Here is a 15,003-nt window from a genome sequence, read left to right as displayed (position 1 = left end):
TGTTTCCTCAAATATAAGAAAAGGAAATTGGAGTAGATGGATTTTGAGATTCCTTCCTGATCTTTATCTATAATCTTATAACACAAGGTAAAATAGCCATAAATATCATTGCCTATTTGTTGTCTACTGGATCTTGAGAGCTTGCTGTGTACCAATAGATGGTGCTATAGAGCCATTTAAGCATCAAGACATGGAGAAAGACTAAAGCTTTGGGAATGATTTATGGTGTGGTCTATAGGGACAATTCAGGGTGGGGCAGGGGAAAAGTAGGCATATTAAAGAGAAGGCTATGGCTGAAGTCCACAGGAGGTGTTCTAGAATTAAATGATAAGGGAGATTGGACCTGAGTAGAGTAGTCAATAGACACGCAAGCATCAGAATGGTGAATTTTTCCAATACATGGGCTACTGATTTTACAAGGTCTCACTGGAACATGACTGGTTTGACCTTCAAGGACTTCCTGACTCAATGGCTTGCCTGTCCTCTGGGTGGATTATGAATGAGTTGATTCTGGGATTTAGGTTTCCCGTTATAGGGTAAATCTGGAGTGGCAGCCTGAAGCCCCAGAGAAGTCCTCAAAGTTCAACTCAGTAGGGAGTAGAATGGTCTTCTAATGAGTGCCAATGTAAACCCAGAGATTTGATTCATCTTCTGGGAGAGTCAGGAAGAGGATGACTTCATTGGGAAAACTTAGATCTCTGAACAATAACTAATGTATGTGTGTGTGTGTGTGTGTATGTATGTATACATGTGCATACACACACACACACACACATATATATGTATATATGGAAAGTTCCACTAAGGTAAGTCATGTTGGCAACTCATTTACAATTGAACACTCTAGAGAAGTGTCCAGGGTCATCTAGCCCATGAGCCCAGGCTCTCCTCCAGCTCTCTATGCACAAAGCCTCTCCTTCTGGACAATATCAAGCTTTTATCTGCTTCTTACAGAATGAGGAGCCCACTATTCCTCCTTCTACACAAATCTTCTGTATAATAATTTTTAAATTTTCATGCCTAAGACTTCTCTTTTTTGATCTAAGTACTTCACACTACCCATAAGTCATGATCTCCAGATTTCTCATTACTATGATCACCCTACTATAGATACACTTCGGTTTGTCAGTTTTTGCCTCAACACTTGGATGAATCTAGGACCTCATCCATGTGGGGGTTCCCTGTAGTAGTGCAATTTCAGCACCCATTTTCTCATCCTGTGTGACTTTTGTCCATGTTTTCTCATAAATCTTCCATGATGAGTCCACGCCAAACCCTGAGGCCTTCTACTTACTTTAAAAAAATAATCTGCCGGTATCCAGATGCACCATGTTTGCTGGTCCCTGACTATCTTCATAACACATTCCCTTGACCCAGCCTCAACCTGGCATCTGGGGCTCCTTTCAATTTGACAGACAGCTCTCTAAGACTGGTGTTTGTTTGTACTGATAGAGGGAGTCCCCACTGTGGCTTTCTATGTGTTCTGCAGTTTGTCATCTTTTAGAGTTCCCTGGGGCCGCTGAGAAGTTGTGATTTGCCCAGGATCACACAGGGCAGGACTTCTAGAGAGTAAGAATAGTTTCATTTTTTGTGTTTGTATCTCTAGCACCTAAGACAGAACTTGGCATATTATTAGGCGGTCAATAAATGTTTGTTAATTGATTTACCCTTACTCTATGGCTGTCTCTCTATCCACTGTACCATTCTACTTCTCTGGAATTCTACTGGAACAGAGCAGTTTCATACAGTGTGTTTGTCCTTCATTGCCGAAGAAGACTATGTCATCAGAGAAATAATGACATGACTTGCCTTTTATTTTTTTGAATGAGGGAGGGCTGTGCAGGTCACCAGCCTCACTTCCCCTCCAGAGCCATCTGAATCCAGTTACCAGATATTCATCAGGATGACTGGAGATGACCCAGGATGAGGCAATTGGGGTGAAGTGACTTGCCCAAGGTCACACAGCTAGTGAGAGTCAAGTGTCTGAGGTGAGATTTGAACTCAGGTCCTCCTGACTCCTGCACTGGTGCTCTATCCACTGCACCACCTAGCTGCCCTTAATAAAACACCTGGTTGATTGATTCTTTCAATACCTTGAGGGGATCTGTGTTTTCATTACTAAGGTTATTCCCTTCAATGATGTACCGTGACACTCAGTTTCCTTGCTATCTAGGTCTGCCTATCTTGGTGTTTATGTCCTCCCATAAGTCTGTGACAGGGGTGAACTCAACATGCTGGGGTCATATCTTGACATTGTATAGACACCAGTGGGACTTACAGGCTATCTATTGCTTACCCAAATGAAGGAGATGCAAAGATAAATGCCTCAGTGATTTCAGAAGCACCAATTATTCTCTAAGGGTACAGGGATAATGGTATTTTCTTTAAAGAAACAAGAGGGGGGCTTCAGTTTAAAAAGCAAGAATGAAAAATATATGAAAAATCAAAGGGAAAAACATAAAGTGGCATGGGGGCTCTAGTCACAAGCTCCTGATCCTTTTCTCCCTACCACTCCCCCAGCACCACAGAGAAGCATTTAGACTGCTAGAACCAAGAGATGATGACTCTAATATCTTCTTTATAGCTGTTTCTTTAGCAGTCGTATGTCTTCAAATCACTCCAACCATAGGCTCAAAGACATAGAGCTATACCTGGAGACTACAGTAAGTAGTCAGCTAGATGATGCAAGTACTGGATTTGGAGTCTGAACAACCAAAGTTCAAATCACTGTCTAACCCTGAGCAAATCATGTAACCTCTGTCTGCCTCAGTTTCATCATCTGTAAAATGGGGTTGGTGATAACACCTATTTCTCAGGGTTGTTGTAAAGATTAAATGAGATAATGTTTGCAAAATGCTTTGAAAACATTAAAGTACTAGGCAAATATTAGCCACTTTTAGTTATTATTAAGGGATCTCAGGCAGCATATCATCCAAACCTATCACTGAGGGAAATGATATTCAGAGAGGGGTTGCAGAACCATTGACATAGTTCCACTCCCTCATTTCACAGATTAAGATATTTAGAGATGATTTGTCTTGCCCAAGGTCACACAGTCTGAGGCAGGATTCAAATTAGATCTTACTGATCACAATCTCAGCACTTTACTGTAATGCTTCTCATGTATAAGAATTTTTTTTTACAACAGCATCGGTATTATTGTATCATCAGAAGCAAAGTCAAGCTTTTTTTCCCCACTAAATTTCAGGCAATGGTCAAAATTAATCTTGGAACTACTGTTGTTTGAATATGCCAAGGACAGTCAATAGTAGTTCATAGAGAGCAATCAGCCAGCTAATTCTATGAAATCATTAAATAAATATTATCTCAGTTAAAGATCACATTCCATTCAAGTAAGATAAAAGACTTAAAGAAACCCAACTTTCAAAAATCAGAAACAAAAACTAGTTGACATGCTATCTCCTGGCTTGACTTTTTTCAGGTCCCAGCAAAAATCTCATCCCCAAGAAGTTTTCCCCAATTCTTCTTAAAAATGATACCTTCCCTCAAAGGTTATGTTCAGTTTAGGCTCTATATATTTCTTACATAGGTGTTTCTATACTGTTTCCTCCTGTGAGCTCCTTGAGGGCAGGGCAAGGATGGTTTTCCCCCTTCTTCAAATCCCCAGGACCTAAAGGCACATTACCTGGAATTCAGTAGGTGCTTAATAAATGTTCATTGTCTTTCCTGGTTGACAACAGGAATGCCAAATAAGGAGTACTTTGGGATGGAAATGGATCCTACAAATGACTGATAGTGGAATGAACTTGATAAGAAGGTAAGAGAGAGGTGGTACCCAAAACAACTTTCTGGTGATGATGATGGTGATGATGATATAATAGATGGTATTTATAGAATGCTTTAAGATTTATGAATCTTACAGATATTTTCTCATTTTTGCTCACAACCCTGGGAGTTAGGTAAGTCTAATTATCTCCATTTTACAGATGAGGAAGCTGAGGCAGACAGTGGTGAAGAGACACGTGACTAGTCTGGATTTAAATACAGGTCTTCCTGCATTCATGTCCTGTGCCATTGTAGTCCCTAGCTGCCTAATGGTAGACATCATTGTTTACTGAGAACTTAACCTTTATAGACAGGTCACTTTACTTCTTTAGACTCAGTTTCTTCATCTGTCTAAGTGGAACTATGTGGATTAATTGAATTTTCAGGATCCTTCTAGCTCTGAGTCTGGGATTAGACATTTTAAAGATGAAAGGAACAGAGGCCCAGAGAGTTGAAATGATTTGTCCAAGGTGGCATAGAGGTACCAAAGTCAACATTTGAAATGAGGGCTTCTTTTTGAAAATCAATGGAGTGTTGGCCTGGAGTCAGGAAGACTCATCTGTTTGAGTTCAAATCCAGCCTCAGACACTTACTAGCTGTGTGACCTTGGGCAAGTCTGTTTGCCTCAGTTCCCTCATCCGTAAAATGAACTGGAGGAAATGGCCAACCACTCCAGTATCTCTGCCAAGAAAACCCTGAATGGGGTCACAGAGAGGCAGAGATGACTAAAAAATGACTGAACAACAAGCACCTTGGTCAGCTCAATTGTTGCTGAGATCTTTGCCCTAAGCTTAGCCTGCAATCACAAGTGGGCTTTGTTGTACTCCAACAACATCAAGTGGAGGTCATGATAAGCACTGTGAATGCTCATTGACTTGGAAAGAAGCCTGGAACTGAAGTCAGGGGACCTAGTTTTGCATCTCAGCTCTGCTACTGGAATTTCTTTTTGCTAGAATGGAAGAAATAGATGGTTTCTAAGTTTACATTCAATGCTTTCTAAAAGAACTGTTTAAACTGGAGAGGAGGTCCCATGTCTTCCTCCCAGCTGGTTCATGGATCAGGCTGGAAGATATTATCTACCAGCTCTTTTGAGCAACTTAAAAAAAGTCTCTGTGTCTCGATTTCCCCTCTTGTCAAACAAGATGGCCCTTTAGGCACCTTCTGGCATTAAGTCCATGGCTTAGAAATAGAACGATCATCCTGAGAGGTTGCCCAGGGTTGAACAAGCAGAAGAGAAGGACTCAGGATTCTCACTCATGACTTTTCGCTAGGAAGCCACTATCCCTTTAAGGTGCATGGAGCTGCCTCCTCCAGGGGGATGGGTGTCTCTGGGAGGGAGGGAGAGAGGAGAGGGAGAAAGGGGGTAAAAAGAGAGGGAGGTAGAAGAGGAGGTGGGAAGCAGGAGAGGCTGTGATAGGGCAGGTGTGGGAAGAGGGAGGATGGGGTAAAGGCAGAAATGGGAATGGGGGGAGGAGAATCAGAAATGAGGAAGAGGGGGAGAGGCTGGGGCTCAGCCTTCTGCGTCAGGACAACGCCTACCCCTCTCGTGGAGTTGAAATACCTTTGTCCTGTGCTGACCCAGCAAAGCTGGTCTCCTCTGGCCCTAGAGCCTGGAAGCCCTTGACTTTGCCAGAGAACCGGCCTTGGAGAGGAGCAATCATGTCCACTGCTTCTGTGGGCTGCCTTGGGTTTGACAGGAGAAATTCCCAGGTAAGCAGAAATCTAGGACTGGCAGGGGATCCTCCCCCATTTACTCCCACCACTCCCAGACAGATTTGTCTATCCCATGTGGGAGACTGAGCAGCAAAGGGAGGAATTGTTTCCAGGTTAGACCCTGTCCAAAAGGAAGGTGAATTTCATTTGAAAGAGAAATTATCACCAATTTGGAGGAATGAATCAGAGAGAGTTTTCTTAAGATGGTAACATCTGAAATAGATTTAAGAAGGATCTACATTCAACAGTTTAGGGGTAGGGTTAGAAAATAGGAGGGTATACCAGACAGAGGGAATATTGTGAGCAAAGGCTTGGAGATGGGAAATTATAGAGGGTCAGGGAAATCAGTCAGTTTATTGGGAGTATTAAATGTGTGGAGTATAGTTTAAGAATAGACTGGAAAAATAGGATTGTGCTAGATTTTAGAGGGCCTTGAATGGCTAGCAATTGAAAGCAATCGAAAAATTTTGAGCAGAAAAATATGTGACAAGATCTTTGCAGAAAGATCCTCCCTGAAAGCAATGTGAATGATGATTTGGAAGCAGGAAGGTAGTTTGTGAAGGGGATAAATGTTGTGGAGGGTTAATTTATAGGATTTTATAACTCAAAGGACATGAGAGGTGGGGAAGATGGAAGAATCCAAGGTTATAGTGAGAGTTTTGTATTTTTTTATTAACATGAGGCACTGAGAATGGTGTTTCTACTGACAGAAATAGGGAGGTCAGAAGGAGGATGTATTTAGGGTAAGGTTAGAGACCTGACTTTGACTATGACCTGCTTGAGTTGAGGGGTGTCACAAGGGGACAGAGCAAAGGAATAGTGTGATGACGGAACAATAGATGATCTTGAGTTCAAATGCTCTTTACTACTGAGAAATCTCAGGCAAGTCACTTAACCTCCATGGGTCTCAGTTTCCTTATCTGTACGTGGTTCTTTCCAGTTCTAGAACTTGAATCCTTTGAAAATGAATCCATATATTTTCCACTTCTCCCCTCCCACAAAGCCTTACTGTGCTGCCTCCTCTTTCCCTGGCCCTGGGCTTGAGGGTGGTTGCCATGCCACGCCCCTTCTGGTAGAAGCTCCCTGAGGGCAAGGCCTGTATCACTTTCTTCTCTGTACTTTCAGTCTCTAACACAGTGCTTGGCACGTAGTGGGCACTTAATAAGTTCTTGTTGAAGATCCATGCTGGGCACTGGGTGGGACAAGGATCAAGTGGAAGCTTAGCCTCCCATTCACCAGTTCTAGGTCATAGAACCAGGTAGGACTGAGAAGGCGTTCCTGAGTTGTTCCAGGGTAGGGAGGCCCTGGGCAGTGTACTAGGAAAGGAGGAGGAGCAGAAGTCTGTAGCAGTGGGGGTGTGTGGCTCAGACCTCTGAACAGAGCAGGGCATCTCTTCTGGCATCTGGTACAGCCTGCAGAGGAATAACTAAGGCAGGAAGCTCCGACCAAAGGACAGTCCACAATTCTGCCAGTCAAAGCCACCAGAGCTTTCTAGATGGCTGAGAAAGGCCAAGTCCAACAGCATCTCCTCTTGACCCAAACTCAAAACCAGGGCAGGAACTTGCAGAACTCAGACCAGGGGAAGGAACAAACCGACTTTGCCCTGGATCAGACCACTTCTAGATCCGAAGGTGGCATAGTAGATAGAGTGCTGGCCCTGGAGTCAGGAAGACCTGAGTTTAAATCTGGCTTTAGACATTTACTAGTTGGGTGACCCTGGGAGAGTCATTTGACCCTGTTTGCCTAGCTTTGTTCATTTGTAAATGAGCTGGAGAATGAAATGGCAAATCACTCCAGTATCTCTGCCACAAAAACCCCAAATGGGGTCATAGGGAGTTGGGCATGACTGAAAAAATTTACAACTTTTTTCAAATTTATTTATTTGTTTTCAATTTTCAACAATCACTTCCATAAGTCTTAAATTTTCTCCCCCTCCTTCCCCAAGATGGCATGCAATCCTATATGGGTTCTACATATACCTTCTTATTAAACACATTTTTACATGAGTCATGTTGCATAGAAGAATTTAAATGAATGGGAGAAAGTGTGAGTAAAACTAAACAAAACCAAACAACAAAAGAGAAAACAGTCTGCTTCATTCTGCGTTCTGACTCCATAGTTCTTTCTGTGGATGTGGATGGTATTTTGCATCATGGGTTCCTTGGAAATGTTTGAGGTCCTTGCCTTGCTGATAAGGGCAAAGTCTTAGAAAGAGTCCTCACATACTGTGGCTGTTACTGTGCATAATGTTCTCCTGGTTCTGCTCACTTCACTCAGCATCAGTTTATATAAGTCTTTACAGTTTTTTCTGAAGTCCACCTGTTCGTCCAAAAATGACTTAACTTAGAGAGATGCTTGACTGTGATTACCTAGATGAAGGGGGTCATGTCCAATCAACACAGAATGGTCCCAGGGCAAGAGTTCAGCAACTGAAAGGGTTAAGCCTCTGAAGGCATACTCTGTGGTAGAGGATAGTGACTGAGGCATGTAATCATCCCGACCCCCAACATGGTCAACTTGGCTTCAAGACTTATGTTTGAATTTGCTACTTCCTACCTATGTGACTTTAGTTGATCTCTCTGGGTCTCAGCTATTCAGTTATAAAATGTGTGTGTGTGTGTGTGTGTGTGTGTGTGTGTGTGTGTGTTCATTCTTCATTGCTGAAGAAGATCATGCCCTCAGAGAAATAATGACATGACTAGCACTTGACTTTGTTTTGAGTGAGGGAGGGCTGTGCAAGTCACCAGCCTCACTTCCCCTCCAGAGCCATCTGAATCCAGTGACCAGATATTCATCAGGATGACTGGAGATGACCCAGGATGAGGCAATTGGGGTGAAGTGACTTGACCAAGGTCACACAGCTAGTGAGTGTCAAGTGTCTGAGGTGAGATTTGAACTCAGGTCCTCCTGACTCCTGCACTAGTGCTCTATCCACTGCACCATCTAGTTGACCTGCTATAAAATGAGGGACTGGACTACAAGGTTGCTAAGGTTTCTAGATCTTCATCTAGGATCATATTATCTTATGAAAGAAGGTGCTTCTGACTCCTACCTTAACATTCTATCCTCAAACCATGTTGTCTCAGCTTGATATGAAGAAAAAGAAGGAGGAGGAGGAGGAGGAGGAGATGGTAGTGGTCATTAAGAAAAAGAAGATGATGATGGTTCTGCTGTCTCCTTTCTTTGGAATGGGGAAATCCAAGTTGTAGAAGTTCACTCAATCAGCTTAGATGGTCAAATCATCTAAGGTGTAGTCTTAGAGAGTTACCTAGAGAAACAGAAAAATTCCATTGATTCACCCAGGATCATGAGCCAGTATGTTCCAGGGGCAGGACTTGAACTTAGATCCTTCTGACTCTAAGATGTCTCTGCTTGGTATGACTAAATGTAATTTTTTCCCTTATGGATACTGCTGTTTATTTTGTCCTAAGCCCCACTTTCCTTCCACAAACAGTACATCCCTTCCATTCTGAATGGTATATTCAAAGTGTTCATATAATAAACATATCTGCTCATTGTCTCCAAGGCCTTGAGAAAAGGAATGAATTATTTGTGTTTCGGACCAAAGCAATTTAATAGTTTTATTTTTTAACTCCACAGGAAACCAGTTATATTGGTGATAACACTGACCAGAATGGTGCAATATCCCTGATTTTCTCTCTCAAGGAAGAAGTTGGGGCACTGGCCAAAGTCTTGCGTCTATTTGAAGTAAGGACTCAGCAGATTTTTGTTTTGTTTTGACATTGACCATGAACACAGCAAACATCTTAACTGGCAAATACATTCTATTTTTTTTAAATTGATGTCACCTTTATTTCCAAATAAATCTACCTATCCTACCCAATGAGCGTTTCCCTGCAATATACAATGAAAAAGAAAAAGAAATGAAGTTCAGCAAAACCAATGAACCCATCAAATGTCTCAATATGTGCAATAGTCTACCTTTCTACCTCTGCATAAAGGGAAGGAGGAGAATTTTCTCCCTTCTTTAGGAACAAGCTTAGTCATGACCAATGCTTGGTCAATGTATTCAGTCATGTTTTCTTGTTCTTTTCACTTTACATTGTTGTGCTAACTTTGTATATTCATTTCTGGCTGTACTCCCTTCACTCAGCATCAGTTCATAAAAATCTTCCTATACTTCTCTACATTCTTCATAATCATTGTTTTTTACAAGATGAACAGTAACTTTCTCACGTACCACAATTTGTTCAGGCATTCCCTAATGGGTCTCTATTTTATGCCCCACATCTTTTCTGCCACAAAATTGTTGCTATGAATATTCTGGTGCATATGTAGCTTTTCTTTCTACCTTTAGCCTTCTTTGAAATTTCACCTGGCAGTAGGATCTCTGGACCAAAGGGTATGATTGTTTTGTCACTTTTCTAGTAAAATTCCAAGCTGTATCCCAGGATAGTTACACTGGTCACAGTTCTACCAACTGAGTATGTTTGCCTGTCTCTTCACAACTATTTCAACATTCTACTCAGTTTTTCCAACTCAGAGGTTTTATGAACTTCCTAACAGACTTCTCCCAAAATAGAATGCACTACCTTATAAAAGAGTGAGTGCCCTGTCACTGAAAATGTTCAGAGAGAGGTTGATCAATTGGTTTTTTTTAAGAATAGAACAGTTGAGATAGTGAGAGATTTAATACGAGATGCTCTAAGATTCTTTCTGACTGAGATTCTATGATTCTGAGTCTCAGATCATTATTAATAAAGGGTTTTTCTTTTTTCCTTTCCTTTTAGTCAAAATAAATCACTTAGTTATGGTTATTTTACCTTTTTTCTTTAAAAATATTTTTGAGGATAATTGACAACAATTGTATCTAATAAGTATAGCACATGAACATGTCTCTAGGCAGTGCCTCCAAGAAAGAGATGACCCTCAGCTTTACCCTGCTAACTTCCAAATTGAGAATAGTCATCTCTGTGCAAGAAAGAATGACTCTTTTGCTGACCCAGAAAGAATACCAGCTAATTTGACCAATCAACAAATTAGTTCATCAGGAAAAAGGAATCCCTTAGAATCCTCCTTTAAGCCCATTTGGAAGTTATTTCATGCAGGGCAGGATGTTGATGGGAGAGAACATTTAGCAGGGGTCCCTCTCATTTTTTCTACTCTCCAAAGGACTTCCTGAAGAGAACTATGGCCAAGAGGGACCTTATAAAGCAAATGTAGTAAGTGAATTTGGATCCAGGTCCTCTGATCGTATATCCATTCTGTTATATAGTATATTAGACAAATGCTCATGATTCCAAGCCACCTGGGAGAATTTCAAAGGACTGACAAGCCAGGCTACTGACTACCACCCCCATAGGTTATAGGTTATATTATTCTGCAAGGGTCTAACATTTTGAACCAATTTTGAAACCTTAATGCTAAGATTTTTACCAAACAACTATTTGATAGACTCATTTTCAAAAGGATTCAGTTTAATATTTTGGTGTTAAGGGAGAAAAAAGAACTTAAGATCAAATGAAAATAATTGTTTTTGTTGGAAGAGTTTTGAATTTTCTAAAGATTGTTGGTGTGGGGAAGGGGAACGGGCATCTTTCTTTTCAGCCTGTTTTGGTACCAGTCACAAAGTCCTTCACCTTCCCGTCATTTGTTTATTTCCTCTCTTAGGAGAACGATATAAACCTGACTCACATTGAATCCAGACCTTCTCTCCTAAACAAAGATGAGTATGAGTTCTTCACCAACCTTGACAATCGGAACGTCCCTGCTCTTGATGACCTCATCAAGATCTTGAGACATGACATCGGGGCCACTGTACATGAGCTTTCTCGGGGGAAGAAGAAAGACGCAGGTCAGATTCATGTGTGTTTTATCAGGCCATGAAGTCCTACCTGATAATGTCCTACTTTTCGAAACTCATTTTCTTTTTTAAAAAATCAAGGTTCTTGTTCTTTCTTTTAGCAGTATCTTTTTTTTTTCTCTTAGATGTTACTATTTTTTTCTTTTTCTTTTTCCTCTGAGGCAATCGGGATTAAGTGACTTGCCCAGGGTCACATAGTTAGTAAGTGTTAAGTGTCTGAGGTCATATTTGAACTGAGGTCCTCCTAACTCCAGCGCCAGTACTCTATCCACTGCACCACCTAGCTGCCCCTAGATGTTCGGTATTCAAGGAAGTATTACAATGTAGTGGCAAAAACACTGGCTTTGGAGTTAGAGAGCCTGGATTTGAATCCTGACTGTAGTTTACTATCTGTGTGAGCTTGGACAAGTCATAACCTTGCCTAAGCCTTAGTTTCCTCATCTGTAAAAATGAAGGGTTTTTATGCCAGATGAATTGTTTTGGTCCCTTCTAGCCCTGAATTTACTTTATCTCTAGATTTTCTTTTCTTGATTACTCAACAAGCATTTAGTAAGCAGTTACTGTGTGTCAGGTATTGTTCTTAGGACTGAGGATAGAAGTACAAAGCATGAAACATTTATTACTGTCAAGAAGTTCTCATTCTAATGGGGGAGAGTCTAAGGATCTGGATATAGAATTTTCCCCAAAATCTTAGTGCTGTTTTATTAAAGCTTGTGTTCATCCTTTGTTTTCAAAGAAGACCACGCCATCAGAGAAATGTTGACATGACTTGCACTCGACTTTGTTTTGGGTGAGGGAGGGCTGTGCAAGGTCACCAACTTCACTTCTCCTCCAGAGCCATCTGAATCCAGTGACATCAGGATGTCTGCAGATGACCCAGGATGTACTGGGACACCTTGGCCTTTTTGATCTAAGGATCTATTCACTTAGAGTGAGATGACACCCATTCAGTGAATAGGCCTCTTTAAGAAGTAATTAGGGAATGGCCCCTTTAATGAGCAAAAGAAAAAAATATATAAGTAAGTCAAGCTGGGAGGGAAAGAGCAACAGTTACTACTGATAATCACTCTGAAGACAGGAGGGTCCAGGAGTTTGGGGAGGGATGAAAGAAAGAAAAAGGAGAAAGAAAAAGAAAGAAAGAAAGAAAGAAAGAAAGAAAGAAAGAAAGAAAGAAAGAAAGAAAGAAAGAAAAAGGAAGGAAGGAAGGAAGGAAGGAAGAAAGAAAAAGAAAGGAAGGAAGGAAGGAAGGAAGGAAGAACCCAAAGTTAACTGGACATCCTCTGGCCATCCAGACTTACCTTCCTATGGAGAGGAGAAGGAAGAGGGGAACAGAAGGGAGAGGATGAGCAGAGTTACTCAGCTAGCTGGGTTCCCATTCAGGCAGCTTGGTCTACTCACAGGTTGTGTTATTAAAGCTTAAGAAGGCAGGAAAAGAAAGGAGAAAGCTGATTTTAATTTTATTTATGTTTAAAACAGCATTAAAACTTTGGGGATACCCTGTATATAATTATATAAACATATAGATATTACATAGTATTATATATTTCACTTTATTATATGTGGGAGAATTAGATGGTGCAGTGGGTAGAGTGCTGGCCCTGGAATCAGGTGGATCTGAGTTTAAACGTGACCTCAGATGCTTACTAGCTCTGTGACCCTGGGCAAATCACTTCACCCTGTTTGCTTCAACTTTCTCATCTTTAAAATGATCTGGAGAAGAAAATGACAAACTATTCCAGAATCTTTGTCAAGTAAACCCAAATAGGGTCATGAAGACTCAGACCTGACTGAAGTACAGAAATGATGGAATGGCCAGGGAAGAGGTAAAGTGATGCGAGCTGGTATTTAGGTGGAATGCCTCTCTTTAACCCTCCCCCAACAGAAATGGTATACCTAAAATTGAATCCAAGTCTTCTGTCACCGAGTCCAGTGGCCTCATTCCTTTTGTAACTGAATGACTGTGGCTTAGAGGCTCTAAGGGATGTTGTCTTTCAGGGGTCAAAGGTCAATCCAACTTGCATAGTTTTCTCCTAGTTCCATTTCTAAATCCAAGCTGTTTCTCAGTTTAGACTTTTAGTGAGACCATGAAGACCTTGAATCAAAATGCAGCTGAGTCATGGATGTACAGATTTAGACCTGGAAAGCATCCTGGAGACCATGTGCTCCAATCCTCTCATTTTACAGAAGGGATGACTGAGTCTCAGAGAAGGAAAGTGACTTACCCAAGATCACAAAGATTTTTAAGTGATTAGCTGAGATTGTAACTTAATTGCCCACCCCAAATCCAGCTTTCCTCCCTCCCTCCAGTTCCATAAGGCTGAAAATCATGTTTTACGGATATAGCTGATAAAGTTTAGAGGCAGAAGCCAAACCTCTTATAATGCAACTACGTATTGTTTTACTCCTAACTATGGACCTATGAAATATTCTAATAAAGTTAATTAAATACTTCCTTAAAAAAATCTCCATAGGAGCTGCGATTTGGAGGTAGAGATCATTTCCTCTAGTGGTTCTTGGTTCTTGTGTTTGTATCATAGACCCCTTTGGCATCTGGGTGAAATTTATGAACCCCTTCTCAGAATAAAGTTTTTAAGTTAACAAAATAAAATAAGATTAAGAAGGAAACGAATTCTATTGAAATAGTTACTGAAATTTAAAAAAAACTATTGGATCCAGGTAAAGAATTATTTAGTCTAAACCTTTGATTTTCTTCCCACACCAAATCTCTCATATTGAAGATGAGGAAACTGAGGAACTCAGAGGTTAAGTGATTTGCCTCAAACAGGTAGTCCATGGAAGGAATCCAATGTAAGTTTTTGAGCCCCTAGATTCTGTGCTCTTTCCGTTTAATTGCTGCTTCCTCTGAAAAAGAATGGCTAAGGCAGGCAGATGAATTCCTTGGTGACTGACAATCGCCATCTCATTGCCTAAGGATAACTGGGTAGATATTAAAAGGCTTTGAGCCATGTCGGGGGGAGATGAGTGGGGAGGGTCCAGGTCTTTGGGAGGTTGGATGCATCAATGCCTGGTAAGATCAAGCTCCATCTCCCTCCTTTTCCCCTCTGTCAAAGCTCATGGCTGGGTCCCTGATGACTTCTATGTCCCACTTGCTTGGCCACCTGCTCCTAACTGGAGCCCCAGGCCAGGAAGTACAAAGCGCTCGTGTCATCAAATAGCCTCTCTGGCTCTGGTTGGAGCAGGTGGAGTCTGGGACTGACCAGAATACTCTAGCAGCAAATCAAGACAAATGACAAGCCGCCAGCCTTCGGGGGAGCCTGGGAAGGTGTTATATTATGGAGGGGTTTTTGAAGGGGAGAGGAGGAAGGAAGAAAAAGGGAGGAGAGGTCTGGTTAAAGTGAACAAGATGATGGGGTAAAGAAATGTATTTGTAATAGCAGCTATCTCTGTATAACCACAAGGGACCCAGCATAACTACTTATATAATATAAATTTAGAGTTGAAAGGAACCTTGGAGATCATTGAATAATTTTTTTATGTTACAAATGAGGAAACTGAGCCCTAGAGGTGTATTTCTGTATATATCTTGGCAAGTCCTTATCAGAGGTATTTGATGCAGAGATCTTTTCCTCCCAATCAACAGCTTCCCTTTTCATCCTAGGTACGCTGATTTACTCAAACAAAAACTTTACAATTTCGCGCAATCAAAGTGATCTATTTTA

The 15,003-nt window shown here is 41.2% G+C and overlaps 1 protein-coding gene across 1 annotated transcript in view; it reads left to right on the top strand.

The window, feature by feature from the left end:
- The first annotated feature begins 5,306 nt into the window (after window positions 1–5,306).
- PAH (phenylalanine hydroxylase) overlaps window positions 5,307–15,003 on the top strand; it is a 72,867-nt gene continuing 63,170 nt past the window's right edge. Inside the window, exons 1-3 of the mRNA XM_072655754.1 lie at window positions 5,307–5,496; window positions 9,100–9,207; window positions 11,131–11,314. Coding sequence (XP_072511855.1) covers window positions 5,446–5,496; window positions 9,100–9,207; window positions 11,131–11,314 — 343 coding nt within the window. The 5' untranslated portion in view covers window positions 5,307–5,445. The remainder of the gene's footprint in view (window positions 5,497–9,099; window positions 9,208–11,130; window positions 11,315–15,003) is intronic.

Source organism: Notamacropus eugenii, chromosome 3 (assembly GCF_028372415.1).
Source record: "Notamacropus eugenii isolate mMacEug1 chromosome 3, mMacEug1.pri_v2, whole genome shotgun sequence".
In the NCBI taxonomy this organism is placed as follows: Eukaryota; Metazoa; Chordata; class Mammalia; order Diprotodontia; family Macropodidae; genus Notamacropus; species Notamacropus eugenii.
The sequence above is the reverse complement of the archived record's forward strand: the minus strand, read 5'-3'. Positions and strand labels throughout refer to the sequence as shown.